Genomic DNA, 15,614 nt, shown 5'->3' with positions numbered 1-15,614 from the left:
TTGATGGCAATGGTGAGGCTGATGCATTGATGTCAATGGTGAGGCTGATGCATTGAGGCACTGGTGAGGCTGCTGCATTAATGGCACTGGTGAGGCTGCTGCATTGATGTGGACTGGTGAGGCTGCTGCATTGATGTGGACTGGTGAGGCTGCTGCATTGATGTGGACTGGTGAGGCTGCTGCATTGATGTGGACTGGTGAGGCTGCTGCATTGATGTGGACTGGTGAGGCTGCAGATGGGCACTGACCCTTATTTTGCTTCAAAGTTCCTTATTTAAAAAATATTTTTTTCCCCTGAAACTTCCCTCTTAAAATGAATGTGCGTGTTATACGCCTGTGCGTGTTATACGCCGATAAATACGGTATTTAAAGCAGACCAAAAAATGTAAAATAAAACAATTCCATGGGAAGGCCCATAACACCCCTCAAAAATGTACAACATGAATTTTAATCCAGGAAGTTCTATAATAATCAATACTTATGCTTAGTCACTTACCTCCATGAAAGGACGGTGGTGTCAAAGACTCAGGGCTATCATCTTCTGGTTCTGATACCGTCACTGTTGGAACTGAGTCACCAGCTGGTTTTAAGCCTAGTTCTGATACCCCCTGATAACTAGTTTCAAAAAAGTCACATTCTATAGATGATTCTGTCCCAGTAAGTGTGATTTTCACAGGGGAGGTCTTAGTATTTACGGTTGCTGTGTGACTATATAAGCCGACATTATCATCAGGTTCCTCCATATATGATGAATATGAAATATCTTCACGCTGATGATCCTTAAAAGCAAAGTCATAACCTACTGGACTCGGCTTTCTGTCGTAAACCTCTTCAGGAGAATGCTGGGGTTTTGTATCTGGAGACCTGCTGATGTCGATGTACTTACAAGCTTCTAATTTATCACCCTCTGAAGGGTCAGATAATGTTTTGATCACATCCTTACTTTCTGCGGGTGTCATCTCAATTCCTGAATCTGAACTGAGCAAGCCACGGCCCTCAAACATAGGTGTGTCTTGAGGAGAACGGGAGCCGGTTCCAAATTGCTCTGCATCTAACCTTCTAGCACCATCTCCTTTCTTCAGAATGCCAGTAAAGTAGGAGGACTCTGTCTGTGACACATAACGTTCATCTGATTTCAGAGATGTGTAAAAAGATTCCTCATCATCCAATGGAAACTTCTTGGAATTGGCATAATCTAAAAACACAAAATGTAAAGTGAAGAATTAAAGAATGCTCTTAGCACATATAAAGAAATAAACTTTAGTACATGCCATTATATAATATACAGAGAAGGGGAGACTGGTAGAGAAAAGAAGGAATGATATAGAGAGGAACTTGAGGACAATATGGAAGCCGGGTAGCCAATGTGTCAAAAAATAATTTACAATGCTTTTGAGCATGATCTACTGTATGCCAAAAAAACCTGCCTGCAAATTCTTGGATGTGTACGAAGGAGCGCATGGTACAAAAGTTCATCTCGCTCAACGGACTTTGGTAAAAATGTAATTGTTAAAGTGGAAGAAAAGTCTAACACTTATGCCGCGTACACACGAGCGGACTTTACGGCAGACTTTGCCCGGCGGACGGGATTTCGTCGGACAATTCGATCGTGTGTGGGCTCCAGCGGACTTTGTTTTCTCAAAAGTTGGATGGACTTAGATTTGAAACATGTTTTAAATCTATCCGTCGAACTCGAGTCCAGTTGAAAAGTCCGCTCGTCTGTATGCTAGTTCGACGGACAAAAAGCCACGCTAGGGCAGCTATTGGCTACTGGCTATGAACTTCCTTGTTTTAGTCCGGTCGTATGTCATCACGTACGAATTAGACGGACTTTGGTGGATTGTGTGTAGGCAAGTCCGTTCATTCGGAAAGTCCGTCATAAAGTCCGTCGAAAAGTCCGCCGGGCAAAGTCTGCCGTAAAGTCCGACCGTGTGTACGCGGCATTACTATTCTTAAAACCCTCCTCATACCTATCATGCATAACCTGCGTAAAAGAGATCTGTGTACTTCCTTTTTTTTTAACTCAATCTGGACAAGTGATCCTGCAGCTCCTGCTCCCCTGTATAAGGGAGCACACAACTGCTGTGAATTCTGGGAGCCATTAAATTACCCATAGGCTCCTATGATCCAGTTGGTGCTCCCTCCTCTCCCCTGCAGCAGTCACTTACTGACACAGGGGATTAAAAAGAGGTAAGTACACAAATCTTTTTTCACAAGGTATGAAGGATAGGTAGAAGGCAGAGAAGGGAACATATTTAAAAGTAGTAAGGGAGGACATAGAAGGAGCGCTCAATTCCCCCCAGCAACACAGTCAGTGATGATGGGGGGATACTTCTCGCAGAGCTATTGTGTTCTCCTGGCGGGGAAGGGGGACGCAAGGAGCCGTCCCTGCTGGGAGAATACAGTGATTACTGCTAGCGGCTATAGCTGCTGTCAATAATCATATGCCGAAAATCCGACATGCTGGCTGTACCCAAGTCGATCGATGGATCGACATAAGTACATTCAGCCTGCCCATAGATGGTTTTAATCTTGGCCAGTCTCTGCTGAACTGACCGAGATTTGAATCATCTATGGTCGGCTTTAGGCTTTTCTTCCATGTTAAGAGCATCAAATACAGCATGACAAGTCGCACCCCATTGCCGGCAATGGAACCGTTTAAATTGTTGCGACTCAAGTCACAGCGACTTTGAAAAAGGTTCCTGCACTACTTTTTTTGCGACTTAATTGCAACTTGCATTGACTTCTGTTAAATGAAGTTGCAAGCCGCAATGAAATTGGAGGTCCAAAAAGCAATGACCTGCTGAAGTAGCGCAATTTCAAAGCCGCATTGGTATGAACCAGGGCTTAAGCAGTCAATGTTAATAGAATTAGGACAGAATGCACTAAGGGACCTGTGTTAAGTCTTGATGAAAACTACTAGCATCTTTTGATGGCACCAAAGGCAGCCTTACTCTCAAGCACCTGTGCTTTCCAGCCAAGCCTGATTGGCTTCTGATCTTCCTTCCCCAGGGAAATTCCAGTTGTTACATTGGTTGCATTTAATGCTTTTTAAAGAACACATAATAATATTATTTGCTTTTCTATTATGCTTACCTAGCATTCAGTTTTAAAGTGGGTGTAAACCCACTTTTTGGACTTCTACCTATAGGTAAGCCTATAATAAGGCTTACCTATAGGTAGTGGAAATATCTCCTAAACGTGCGCCGTTTAGGAGATATTTCACTTGTAGTCCGCCGAAAATTCCAACGGCGAATGCACAGGGAAGAAACTACACTAAGTGCCATTTCTTCCCTAGCCTATGCCGTTAATCGCGGCTCCTGTGCGCGTGACAGCCGGAGTCCGCGGCCCGGAAGGAAGAGGGGCCAGAAGATGGATGCTGCCTACACAGGGGACATCGCTGGATTCTTTTGCAGGTAAGTGGCACATAATGGGCTAGTATGCGATGCTTACTAGCCTATTACGCTTTTCATGTGCAGGCTTTGCAGTGAGCAAAAGAGGAAGTAAAACCCATCAGGGTTTACTTCCTCTTTAAAGTCAATTCATAATGAACATTCTGCCTGTAGCACAGCTCTAGTGTGATGTGTACCATTATTGCTTCATTCATTGACTTTACTTGCTGTCTTCAGGCATTGTTGTATATACATTTAAAGTGGAGTTCCACCCAAAAATGGAACTTCCACTTTTTGGATTCCTCCCCCCCTCCGGTGTCACATTTGGCACCATTCAGGGGGGAAGAGGGAGCAGATATCTGTCTAATACAGGTATTTGCTCCCACTTCCTGGCATAGATCACCGCGGCGCTTGCGGTGACCTATGCCACTTCCGGCGCCAACCCCGTACTCCCCCGCTGTATTCTGGGAGACACAGAACACAGCAGGGACCTGAGAGGACGCGCAGCGCGACTCGCGCAGGCGCAGTAGGGAACCAGGAAGTGAAGCCACACGGCTTCACTTCCTTAATCCCTTACCGAGGACGGCAGCGGCAGCAGCTGAGAGCCGAAGGACGGATCGCGGGCTCCCTGGACAGGTGCCGACATCGCGGGCTCCCTGGACAGGTGAGTGTTCATATAGTAAAAATCAGCAGCTGCAGTATTTGTAGCTGCTGGCTTTTAATATTTTTTTTTCAGCGGACCTCCGCTTTAAATGGCAAGATGTGCTCAGAATGAATATTTCAGAAAAGAGTGGTAATTGGCATGTTACAAGACATCTCTTCTTTTTGAAGTCAAGTAATAAGATCAATATTCAACAGTAGTGAAAAGAAAATTTAGCACATGGATTACAGCAATCTTATCAGTAAAACGGTGAATGACATTGTTTAGTGGACTGAAGATATTTTCCTTAAAAAAGCCCAGTGCTTGACAACCATCTAATCAAAGTGTCATTGGTATTCCCTCAAACTACACTGTGCTGATAGCTAATGTTACAGGGTCAAGCTGGGAGCTGTCAATCAGATGGGAATTAGCTGTCAATCTCAGGCCTGTGCTGCTATTTGCTGCCGAGGAGCAGTGAGTATGGATCACACTTTTGCACATCTGGATACATTGAAAAAAAAAAAAATTATAATATATATATATATATATATATATATATATATATATATACATACATACATACAATGTGCAGGCCAGTCAAGTTACTCCACCCCAAACTCACTCATCCATGTCTTTATGGTCCTTTGCTTTGTGCAATGATGAGCAGTCATGTTGGAACAGGAATGGGCCATCCCCAAACTGTTCCCACAAAGTTGGGAGCATAAAATTGTCCAAAATGTTTTGGTATATGATGTCTTAAAGGGGTTGTAAACCCTTGTTTTTTTACCTTAATGCATCCTATGCATTAAGGTGAAAAAAGTTCTGTTAGTCTCCGGCCCCCCAGCCCCCCTGTTTTACTTACCTGAGCCCTGGAATTTCCAACGGCGAGGACACGTTGTCCCTTTGCCCAGGGTTCTCGCCACTTGATTGGATAGATTGATAGCAGTGCAGCCACTGGCTCCCGCTGCTGTCAATGAAATCCAATGATGCGGATGCCGGGGGAGGGGGCGGGACCGAGTGCGGGATTCGTGTCTATGGATGCAAATGCTGGACTTGGGAGCGCGTCTGCAAGGTAACCCCCCCGGGAGAGCGCTTCTCCTAGGGGCTTATCTGATGTGGGGAGGAGCCGTGAGAGCCGCTAGGGGACCCCAGAAATCGAGGATCGGGGCCACACTGTGCAAAGCGAGCTGCACAGTGGAAGTAAGTATGATATGTTTGTTATTTTAAAAAAAACAAAAACAAAGCTTTACAATCACTTTGAGCGCCGGTTCACATTAGAAGCGGCACGACCTGCACACGACTGCCGCGGCGACTTGCAAGACGACTTCTGTATAGAAGTCTATGCAAGTCGCCCCCAAAGTAGTACAGGAACCTTTCTACTAAGTCGGAGCGACTTGCGTCGCTCCGATTAGAACGGTTCCATTGTACAGAACGGGAGGCGACTTGTCAGGCGGCTAGGTCGCCTGACAAGTCGCCCCCGTGTGAACCGGCTCTTAGAGTTTCCTTCACTGGAACTAAGGGGCAAAGCCAAACCCCTGAAAAAGAACCCAACACCATAAACCCCCCCTCCACCAAATAATTTGGACCAGTGCACAAAGCAAGATACATAAAGACATGGATGAGCGAGTGTGGGGTGGAGGAACTTGACTGGCCTGACCTCAACCGATAGAATACCTTTGGGATATACTAGAGCGGAGACTGCGAGCCAGGTCTTCTTGTCCGACCTCACAAATGTGCTTCTGGGAGAATGGTCAAACATTCCCATAGACACACTCCTAAACCTTGTGGACAGCCTTCCCAGAGGAGTTGAAGCTGTTATAGCTGCAAAGGGTGGGCCAACTGAACCCTACAGACTAATATTGGGATACCATTAAAGTTCATGTGCGTGTAAAGGCAGGCATCCCAATACTTTTGGCAATATAGTGTATATATACACAGTATATAGTGTTGCAAATTCCCCTTCCTGAAATCCTGCTAATAACAGCACTTTATGTTTGCTATGTGTTCGCACTCACACAGCAAGCCATTTTTTTTTCAATATTTCTTACATATGTTTCTCAGGAGGAGGTATCATAGACAAAGTTTTTTTTAACAGTATTATGCCCCGTACACATGGTCGGATTTTCCGATGGAAAATGTCCGATCGGAGCGTGTTGTCGGAAATTCCGACCGTGTATAGGCTCCATCGGACATTTTCCATCGGATTTTCCGATACACAAAGTTTGAGAGCAGGCTATAAAATTTTCCGACAACAAAATCCGTTGTCGGAAATTCCGATCGTGTGTACACAAATCCGACGGACAAAGTGCCACGCATGCTCAGAATAAATAAAGAGATGAAAGCTATTGGCCACTGCCCCGTTTATAGTCCCGACGTACGTGTTTTACGTCACTGCGTTCAGAATGATCGGATTGTCCGACAACTTTGTGTGACCGTGTGTATGCAAGACAAGTTTGAGCCAACATCCGTCTGAAAAAATCCATGGATTTTGTTGTCGGAATGTCCGAACAAAGTCCGACCGTGTGTACAGGGCATTAGTGTGAGCCTGTCCCAAGTCAGTCCTCATTAACATACAATGCAAGAAGTCCAGCCTACACACTTTGTTAGGACAGACAGTGTTCAAATCTAGCTACAACTGATAATGAAAATCTGCCTGAACAGTACAGACAGGGTTAATTATGGCAAACACAGCTTCCCAGCCTGCTTGTAAACAAAGAGAAACACCTAGAATTTTCCTTGTTGAAGGGTCCAGAACAGAGCTTCTAAAAAAGGTAAGCTGCTTTTTTATAAATATATTTTTTTTTAGTTATGCTATGTGAAAGGGGACACTTAACCCCTTCAAGCCTAAGCTTTTTTTTGACAATTGTTGCTCACAAGTTAAAATCTGTATTTTTTGCTAGAAAATTACTTATTTTATGTCACACTGTATTTGCGCAGCGGTCAAATGCAATTTTTTTTATAAGAAATACACTTTCATAAACAGTAAACAAAACAGTAAAGTTAGCCCAATTTTTTTGTATAATGTGAAAGATTATGTTATGCCGAGTAAATTGATATTTCATACTTTAAAATTGCACACACTTCTGGAATGCCGACAAACTACGGTAGTTAAAAATCTCCATAGGCGACGCTTTCAAAATTTCTACAGGTTGCCAGTTTAGATTTACAGAGGAGGTCTAGTGCAGAATTATTGCTCTCTCTCTAACGATTGCGGCGATACCTCACATGTGTGGTTTGAACACCGTTTACCTTTGCAGGTGTGACTTATGTATGTGTTCGCTTCTGCGCGTGAGCATGGAGAGATGAAGCGCTTTCATTTTTTTTCTTATTTATTTTATTTTTACACTCTCCCTTTCATTTTTTTTTTGTCTGATCCCTTTTATTGCTGTCACAAGGAATGTAAACATCCAATGTGAAAGTAATAGGCAGTGACAGGTACTCTTTATGGAGAGATCTGGGGTCTATAAGACCCTAAATCCCTCCTTTGGACTCAAAAGCATTCAAAACGCTCAAAACATTTGGCTGTTTTGAATGCTGTTGTTTTTTTAAAAATGTGTCAGCCTTTAAGTCTTCAGTAAACCACAAGTGATGTCATGACATAGCTTCCGGGTTACTAGATCCGAGACCTGTTTAAAGCAGGCGTGCCGTGGGATGGGAGAGCCTGGGCGAGCCATGGAAGGTGGCGGGAGGTGGGGGGGGGGATCCCCTCCCGCTGCTTGGCATAACAGCTGAGTGGCTGTTTGGCCATTAGAACGTTGGCTCTAAAAAGGGATCACCACGGTACAACCCATTCTAGCAGAAGGCCGCATATTTGCGTTACGTCGGCGTGAAGGGGTTAAATATAAAGTAGGTGTAATCTCAATTTGGCTGCAAAAGTGGAAATACACTTTAAGCCATTGTCTCGCAATTAGCAACAGCCTGACATGCAGCTCCTTTAGTTGGCCATTAGGTTGTCTATGCTGTCTATCAGATAGGCAGCCCAGCAGCCAACTGAAGAAGCTCACACGGCAGGCTGACAACGCTGCTGCAAGTTGCATGACAAGTTTTAGCACTGTCAGCCTGCAGCAGGAAGTGCTGTTTAACTACTTGCCAACCGCTGCACGCCGATATACGTTGGCACAATGGCAGCGGTTGGCAAATGGGTGTACCTGTACGTCCCCTTTAAGTGGCGGGGCTAGCGGGTGCATACATCGTGACCATGCCCGCGGACTCGATGTCCACCAGTGTCCCGGTGATTGTGTCACGGAGCCGCAGAACGGGGAGATACCTATTTAAACAAGGCATTTCTCCGTTCTGCCTTGTGGCATGACAGAGATCACTGCTCCCTGTGATCAGAAGCAGTGATCGCTATCATGTGAGTGGAAGCCCATCCCCCCTCAGTTAGAATCACTCCCAAGGACACACTTAACCCCTTGATCGCCCCCTACTGTTTAACATCTTCCCTGCCAGTGTCATTTACACAATAATCAGTGCATTTTTATAGCACTGATCGCTGTATAAATGACAATGGTCCCAAAATAGTGTCAAAAGTGTCCAATGGGCCCGCCATAACGTCGCAGTCACGATAAAAAATCGCAGATCACCGCCATTACTAATAAAAAAAAAATAACAATAAAAATGCCATAACACTATCCCCTATTTTGTAGAAGCTATAACTTTTGCGCAAACTAATCAATATACCCTTTTTTTTTTTTTTTTTTTGCTTATTGCGTTTATTTTTTCAAAAATATGTAGAATACATATCGGCCTAAACTGAGGGAAAAAAAAATTTTAATATATTTTTGGGGGATATTTATTATAGCAAAAAGTAAAAAATATTGCTTTTTTTCAAAATTGTTGCTCTTTTTTTGTTTATAGCCAATTCATTGAGTACTATGCAATTATCAATGTGTATGTGTACCTATCTTATAGCAGCTCTTTTGCATATGGTGTACTAATGCCTGCTAATATAAAACACCTTGTATTATATTTATCAACATTTACTACCTCTTATGTGCTGCCAAGCTAATGTATATGTATCCATTATGTTTATGCCATTGTGCATGTGTATATATATGAAAATACTTTTTTACTATTGTTACAAATAAAAAATGTTTACTAAATACTCTACCTCCACAAGTCAATTGCCTCATTTAAAGTCCCACATTCCCTTCTTTTTCTGTTTATAGCGCAAAAAATAAACACAGCAGAGGTGATCAAATACCACCAAAAGAAAGCTCTATTTGTGGAAAAAAAAGGACGTCAATTTTGTTCGGGTGCAACGTCGCACGACCGCGCAATTGTCAGTTAAAGCGACGCAGTGCCGAATCGCAAAAAAGTGCTCTGGTCAGGAAGGGGGTAAAATTTTCCGGGACTGGTTAACTTTGCATTTGTGTTCCATTTTATCTTGTGAATGTATTGATACACAATGTAGGTTTTTCCAATACAGCTCACTGATGCCCTGCTGCTAACACAACATAAATATTTAAAGAGGATTCTGAAGAGTGCTGGCTTGCTTGGTTTTAAAATCCCTCTCTTACACGTCAATGGATTGGATTAATGTAAAATGCATCTTTTTATAGCTGCTTCCCATCCAAGAGACAACATACAGAAGTGACGGAGATGTCAGGATTGCATGGAAAGATGTTCCCTCCTAGCCAGAACCATTAAACCTGAATATATTGTAAGCGTTGAGGTTAAAGTGAACTCATTCATTTTAAATATTGGAACTGTTATGATAAGAATGTATCCGTGGAATAAATTTACCCAGCCACAAATACTGGAATCAGGAAAGACAAGTAAAGCCCTCTGTTCAAAGGGCTGTAGCAATTTCACACATTTGGGATCACTTGGTTTAACTTGAAAATAAATATCGCTGTTACAGTGCTGCACGCTAAAGTAAATTAATTAAATCTCATGACAGAACCATGGAGGATGGCAGGGTTGACATCCTTTTGAAAAATAGTTGCTGGGCAACCAGAACACACAGATCTGAATAGAGCCTCAAAATATATGTCTGGGCAAAATAAAAAAAAATCAGTATTCATCTCCGTAATACATGTACATTTCACCATGCTTTATCCCTTTATTAAATTTTGCAAGTAAAAAAAAAATGAAAAAAAAACCTGTTGATCTCTCTCACACCCAGTGTTTTCCTAACTTCCTGACTGAGGTGACAACACTGTGGGTCTGCTGCATTTAAAATGTACCGTATATACTCGAGTATAAGCCGAGTTTTTCAGCACTTTTTTTTGTGCTGAAAGTGCCCCCCTCAGCTTATACTCGAATCACTGCCGTCTGCCTACCTGATCAGCGTGTCACCTGATCAGCGGCATGCGAAAAGGCGATGTACGTCGGCAGAATGGCACGGCTGGGCAAATGGGCGTACCCGTACGTCGCTTTGAATTTGCCACCGTGCCATTGCGTGCGCGCCGCCCAGGAGCTCCGTGTGTTGGGTCGCGGGGATACCCGCGATCGCCTCACGGAGAGGACAAACGGGGAGATGCTAATGTAAACAAGCATCTCCCCGTTCTGCCTAGTGACAGTGTCACTGATCTCTGCTCCCTGTGATCGGGAGCAGAGATCAGTGACGTGTCACATGTAGCCACGCCCCCCCACAGTTAGTAACACTTCCTAGGTCATACTTAACCCCTCCCTAGCCCCCTAGTGGTTAACCCCTTCACTGCCAGTGTAATTTACACAGGAATCAGTGCATTTGTATAGCACTGATTGCTGTATAAATGACAATGGTCCCAAAAAATGTGTAAAAAATGTCCGATGTGTCCGCCATGTCGCAGTCACGATAAAAATCGCTGATCGCCGCCATTACTAGTAACAAAAAAAATTAATAATAAAAATGCCATAAAACTATCCCCTATTTTGTAAACGATATAACTTTTGTGCAAACCAATCAATAAACGATTTTTGCGATTTTTTTTTTTTTTTTTTACCAAAAATATGTAGAAGAATACGTATCGGCCTAAACTGAGGAAAAACAATGTTTATTAAAATATTTTTTGGTGATATTTATTATAACAAAAAGTAAAAAAAAATGTGTTTTTTGCAAAATTGTCGCTATTTTTTTGTTTATAGCGCAAAAAATAAAAAACGCAGAGGTGATCAAATACCACCAAAAGAAAGCTCTATTTGTGGGAAAAAAGGACGTCAATTTTGTTTGGGAGCCACAGGTTGTGTCACAGGTACATTTAGTGCAAAAACTGACAATAAAAGTGCAGAAAATAAATATTTGCATATTCACAAAAATCCACAAAAATATCCTATTGTGTAAACTTCCTAACCGCTTATATATAATATATATTGTTATGTTCAAACAAAAATAAAATAAAATAAAGACAATCCTGTGCAAAACCTGCAATTCAAAGTGACATTTCTGTGCAAAAAAATCCAACATATATGACTAGTGTAGACAGACGGCGGCCATTCCAGTGTACAAAAGCTGCGCCTCCTCCTCGTCCTCGTCTGTGATAGGCAGAACACTCAGTTTCCCAGCAGTCAGTGTTCAGCCTATCAGGGACGTCCTCTCATCCTCATCCCACAGACGAGGATGAGAGGATGTCCGTGATAGGCTGAACACACAGACGAGAACGAGGATGAGGAGGAGGTGCGGCTTTTGTACACTGGAATGGCCGCCATCTGACCTGCATGACACGTTGATCAGGTATGCAGAACGATCAGGGGGACATCCCGACCGCTCACCGCTGCATTTAAATGGCAATCCCCCTCAGAGAGCTTGCAGATCAGCACAGGAAGGCTGCAATGGACACAGAGAGGACACTGAGAGCTTGCAGACCAGCACAGGAAGGCTGCAATGGACACAGAGAGGTAGGCAGATCTGCACAGGGAGGCTGCAATGGACAGGCAGGGTGCAATGGACAGGGAGGCTGCAATGGACACAGGGAGGTAGGCAGATCTGCACAGGGAGGCTGCAATGGACAGGGAGGTTGCAATGGACACAGTGAGGTATGCAGCCGCAGATGGGCATTGTTTACCCTCTTTTCCACTTACGTATGCTGCTGCATTTTTCACCCTTGGCTTATACTCGAGTCAATAAGTTTTCCAAGTACTCGGGATGGCTTATACTCGAGTATATACGGTAAGTTCACCTTTTCATTGAAAATGAAAAGGTGAACTAACCCCTATGGTGGTCAATCCTAGCCAGTAGTGTGGGTAATTGATAACTTTTTATTAGCACCAAATCCTCATATCAAGCATTTAGACCACAAAGAAAGGAGGTGGGACTTTTCAAGGTGCTACTAAACCAACTTACAAATCAGAACATGATTAAAAAATGTATAAGGATAACAAGAACATATTATTATAATGATTTCAGCATACAAATAGATAAATATTGTTGCGCCTCCCTCTATGTAGCCATATACAACATAAAATCCTCCAATGAAAAAAACAGTGCCTTGAAAAAGTATTCATAACCCTTGAAATTTTCCACAATTTGTCATGTTACAACCAAAAACAAAAATATTTTTTATTGGGATTTTATGTGATAGAGTCCAGGGATATGCAATTAGTGAACCTCCAGCTGTTGCAAAACTACAAGTCCCATCATGCCTCTGCCTCTGGGTGTCATGCTTGTGGCTGTCAGAGTCTTGCTATGCCTCATGGGACTTGTAGTTCTGCAACAGCTGGAGGTCCGCTAATTGCATATCCCTGTGATAGACCAAAAAAAGTGACACATAATTATAAAGTGGAAGGAAAATGATAAATGATTTAATTTTTTTTTACAAATAAATATGTGAAAAGTGTGGCTGCAATTACAGCTGCAAGTCTTTTTGGGGATGTCTCTACCAGCTTTGCCCATCTAGAGAGTACAATATTTGCCCATTGTTATTTGCAAAATAGCTCAAGCTCTGTCAGATTGGATGGAGAGTGTCCGTGAACAGCAATTTTCAAGTCTTGGCACAGATTCTCAACTGGATTTAGGTCTGGACTTTGACTGGGCCATTCTAACACATGAATATGCTTTGATCTAAACCATTTCATTGTAGCTCTGGCTGTATGTTTAGGGTCGTTGTTCTGCTGGAATGTGAACCTCCAGTCTCAAGTCTTTTGGATACTCTAACAGGTTTTCTTCTAAGAGTGCTCTGTATTTGGCTCCATCCGTCTTCCCAACAACTCTGACCAGCTTCCCTCTCCCTGATGAAGAAAAGCATCCCCACAACCAGATGCTGCCACCACCATGTTTCAAGGTGGGGGTGGTGTGTTCAGGGTGATGTGCAGTGTTATGCCCCATACACACGATCGGACTTTCCGACAACAAAACCGTGGATTTTTGTTTGAAGGATGTTGGCTCCAACTTGTCTTGCATACACACGGTCACACAAATGTTGGCCAACAATTACGAACGTAGTAATGTACAAGACGTACGTGATATCTCCATTATGAACGCTAGTTTTACAAGACGGATCGCTTCCGGCTCGTACTTGATTCCAAGCATGCGTGGACTTTTGTCCGACGAACTTGTGTACACACGATCGGAAAGTCCGACAACAAACATTTGTTGGCGGAAAATTTGAGAACCTGCTTGCCAACATTTGTTGGTGGAAAGTCCGAGAACAAATGTTCGATGGAGCATACACACAGTTGGACTTTCCGCCAACAAGCCCACATCCAACATTTGTTGTTGGAAAATCCGATCGTGTGTACGCGGCATTCGTTTTCTGCCTGCAAATGACTTAAATCCCAAGACCTCATTTAGTGTGGCTGCAGAGTGCATGTGAACAGTAAATGTGCTAAGAATAAATACTGATGATGCATTTATCATTCACAAACATGTCAACGCCAAGTTGATTGAATCTCCCTTCACAGTGTTTGGTAGCCACCAGGGCATAACAGAAACTATATATTTTTGGTAAATGGTTATAGTTGTAAAAAAAAAATCTTGGGGTAGCCATATACTGCCGAAAACAGCATTTGTGGCAAAAAAACCTAGAAATCAAAAATCATTTAATGAAGCATTTCATTATGTCCAGCTGACTTTACTAGCTACAGTATTTATGGATCAGCGATTTAGTAATGGCAATGCACAAAAATACAATCTCCCCTTATTGCTTATGTAAATTAAAAAGCACTAACATGAAACGTCCTTCACAAGGCTGCAGAACTCAACCCTGCAGCCAGGCAGACGTGTGTTACCTTTTGTAGTCATGGATGAGTTTCATCCCAGGTCTTGGACCATTGTCACCAGCCCCCTCTTCCCCTAGTGGACCCTCATCCTTCAGGCACTTCTTTTTTATTTTGAACACTCCCACAATAGGATATCCTATATAACTAATTCTGCATTGTAACTTATTCTTTTGCCACTGGCCAAAACCAAAAGCATCCTCATATTTGGAACACTATAAATAGATAACTTATATACATCTGTTATTACTTTAAACTTGATCAACAGATAACACCTATAGGTATAAGCATGTAACTGTAGGTATCGTTATGGGCACCTAGAGAGCCCTTAAACCTGGATTTCCTAGTTATCCAAATAATGGCCTTTGGCCTGGAATCTGAACTTGGGTAGTCCTTCCTACACCCCTGTCTTTGAAGACACCCATAAAACTCTAGGACCAGTAATGGGAGAATTTGCAAGTTACACAGGGCTAAAGACACACACAATCAACAAGATGGAGAGTCAGAAGATGGGAAGTAACACAGCAAACTCAAACAGGAAAAGTAGAGGTTTGCTTGTAAGTCCAGCTGCATATGAAGTAAAATGATACAAAGGTGAGCTGTAGATTAACTAATTTACCAGCTGTGGACTGCAATTTACCACTGGGAGATTTGAAAACCAGTGAAATTTCCATACTACTTATTTATTAAATAAATAAATGATAAATATATAATGTGATTTCCTATAAATATCTCAAAGTGAATTAAATGAAAATGAAGACTGCTGCTCACCTCACATGCGTTCTCGCTAGGACAGGTAAACATCTATCAATAATTATGTGGCGCTCCCTAAAATATATGATCCTGTATAAAACTCACTATACAACACAAAGCTCTATACACACATATATATATACATACACCCCTCACATTTTTGTGTATATATATATATATATATATATATATATATATATATATATTTTTTTTTTTTTTTTTAATGTGGCAACAAAAGTGAGTACACCCCTAAGTGAAAATGTCCAAATTGGGCCCAAAGTGTCAATATTTTGTGTGGCCACAATTATTTTACAGCACTGCCTTAACCCTCTTAGGAATGGAGTTCAGCAGAGCTTCACAGGTTGCCACAGGAGTCCTCTTCCACTCCTCCATGACAACATCACAGAGCTGGTGGATGTTAGAGACCTTGCCCTCTTCCACCTTAGGTTTGAGGAGGCCCCACAGATGCTCAATAGGGTTTAGGTCTGCAGACATGCTTGGCCAGTTCATCACCTTTACCCTCAGCTTCTTTAGCAAGGCAGTGGTCTTCTTGGAGGTGTGTTTGGGGTCATTATCATGTTGGGATACTGCCCTGCGGCCCAGTCTCCGAAGGGAGGGGATCATTCTCTGCTTCAGTAAGTCACAGTACATGTTGCATTCATGGTTCCCTCAATGAACTGTAGCTCCCCAGT

General features: G+C 42.7%; 1 protein-coding gene across 2 annotated transcripts in view; it reads right to left on the bottom strand.

Moving 5' to 3' along the window:
• RTN1 (reticulon 1) overlaps nt 1-15,614 on the bottom strand; it is a 295,768-nt gene that overhangs the window by 160,749 nt on the left and 119,405 nt on the right. For both annotated transcript variants that reach the window (XM_073609279.1, XM_073609278.1), the window contains exon 2: nt 497-1,195. In XM_073609279.1, the coding sequence (XP_073465380.1) occupies nt 497-1,195 (699 nt within the window). The remainder of the gene's footprint in view (nt 1-496; nt 1,196-15,614) is intronic.

This window comes from Aquarana catesbeiana, linkage group LG13 (genome assembly GCF_042186555.1).
Source record: "Aquarana catesbeiana isolate 2022-GZ linkage group LG13, ASM4218655v1, whole genome shotgun sequence".
In the NCBI taxonomy this organism is placed as follows: Eukaryota; Metazoa; Chordata; class Amphibia; order Anura; family Ranidae; genus Aquarana; species Aquarana catesbeiana.
Note: the sequence above shows the minus strand (reverse complement) of the source record. Positions and strands in the feature narration are given on the sequence as shown.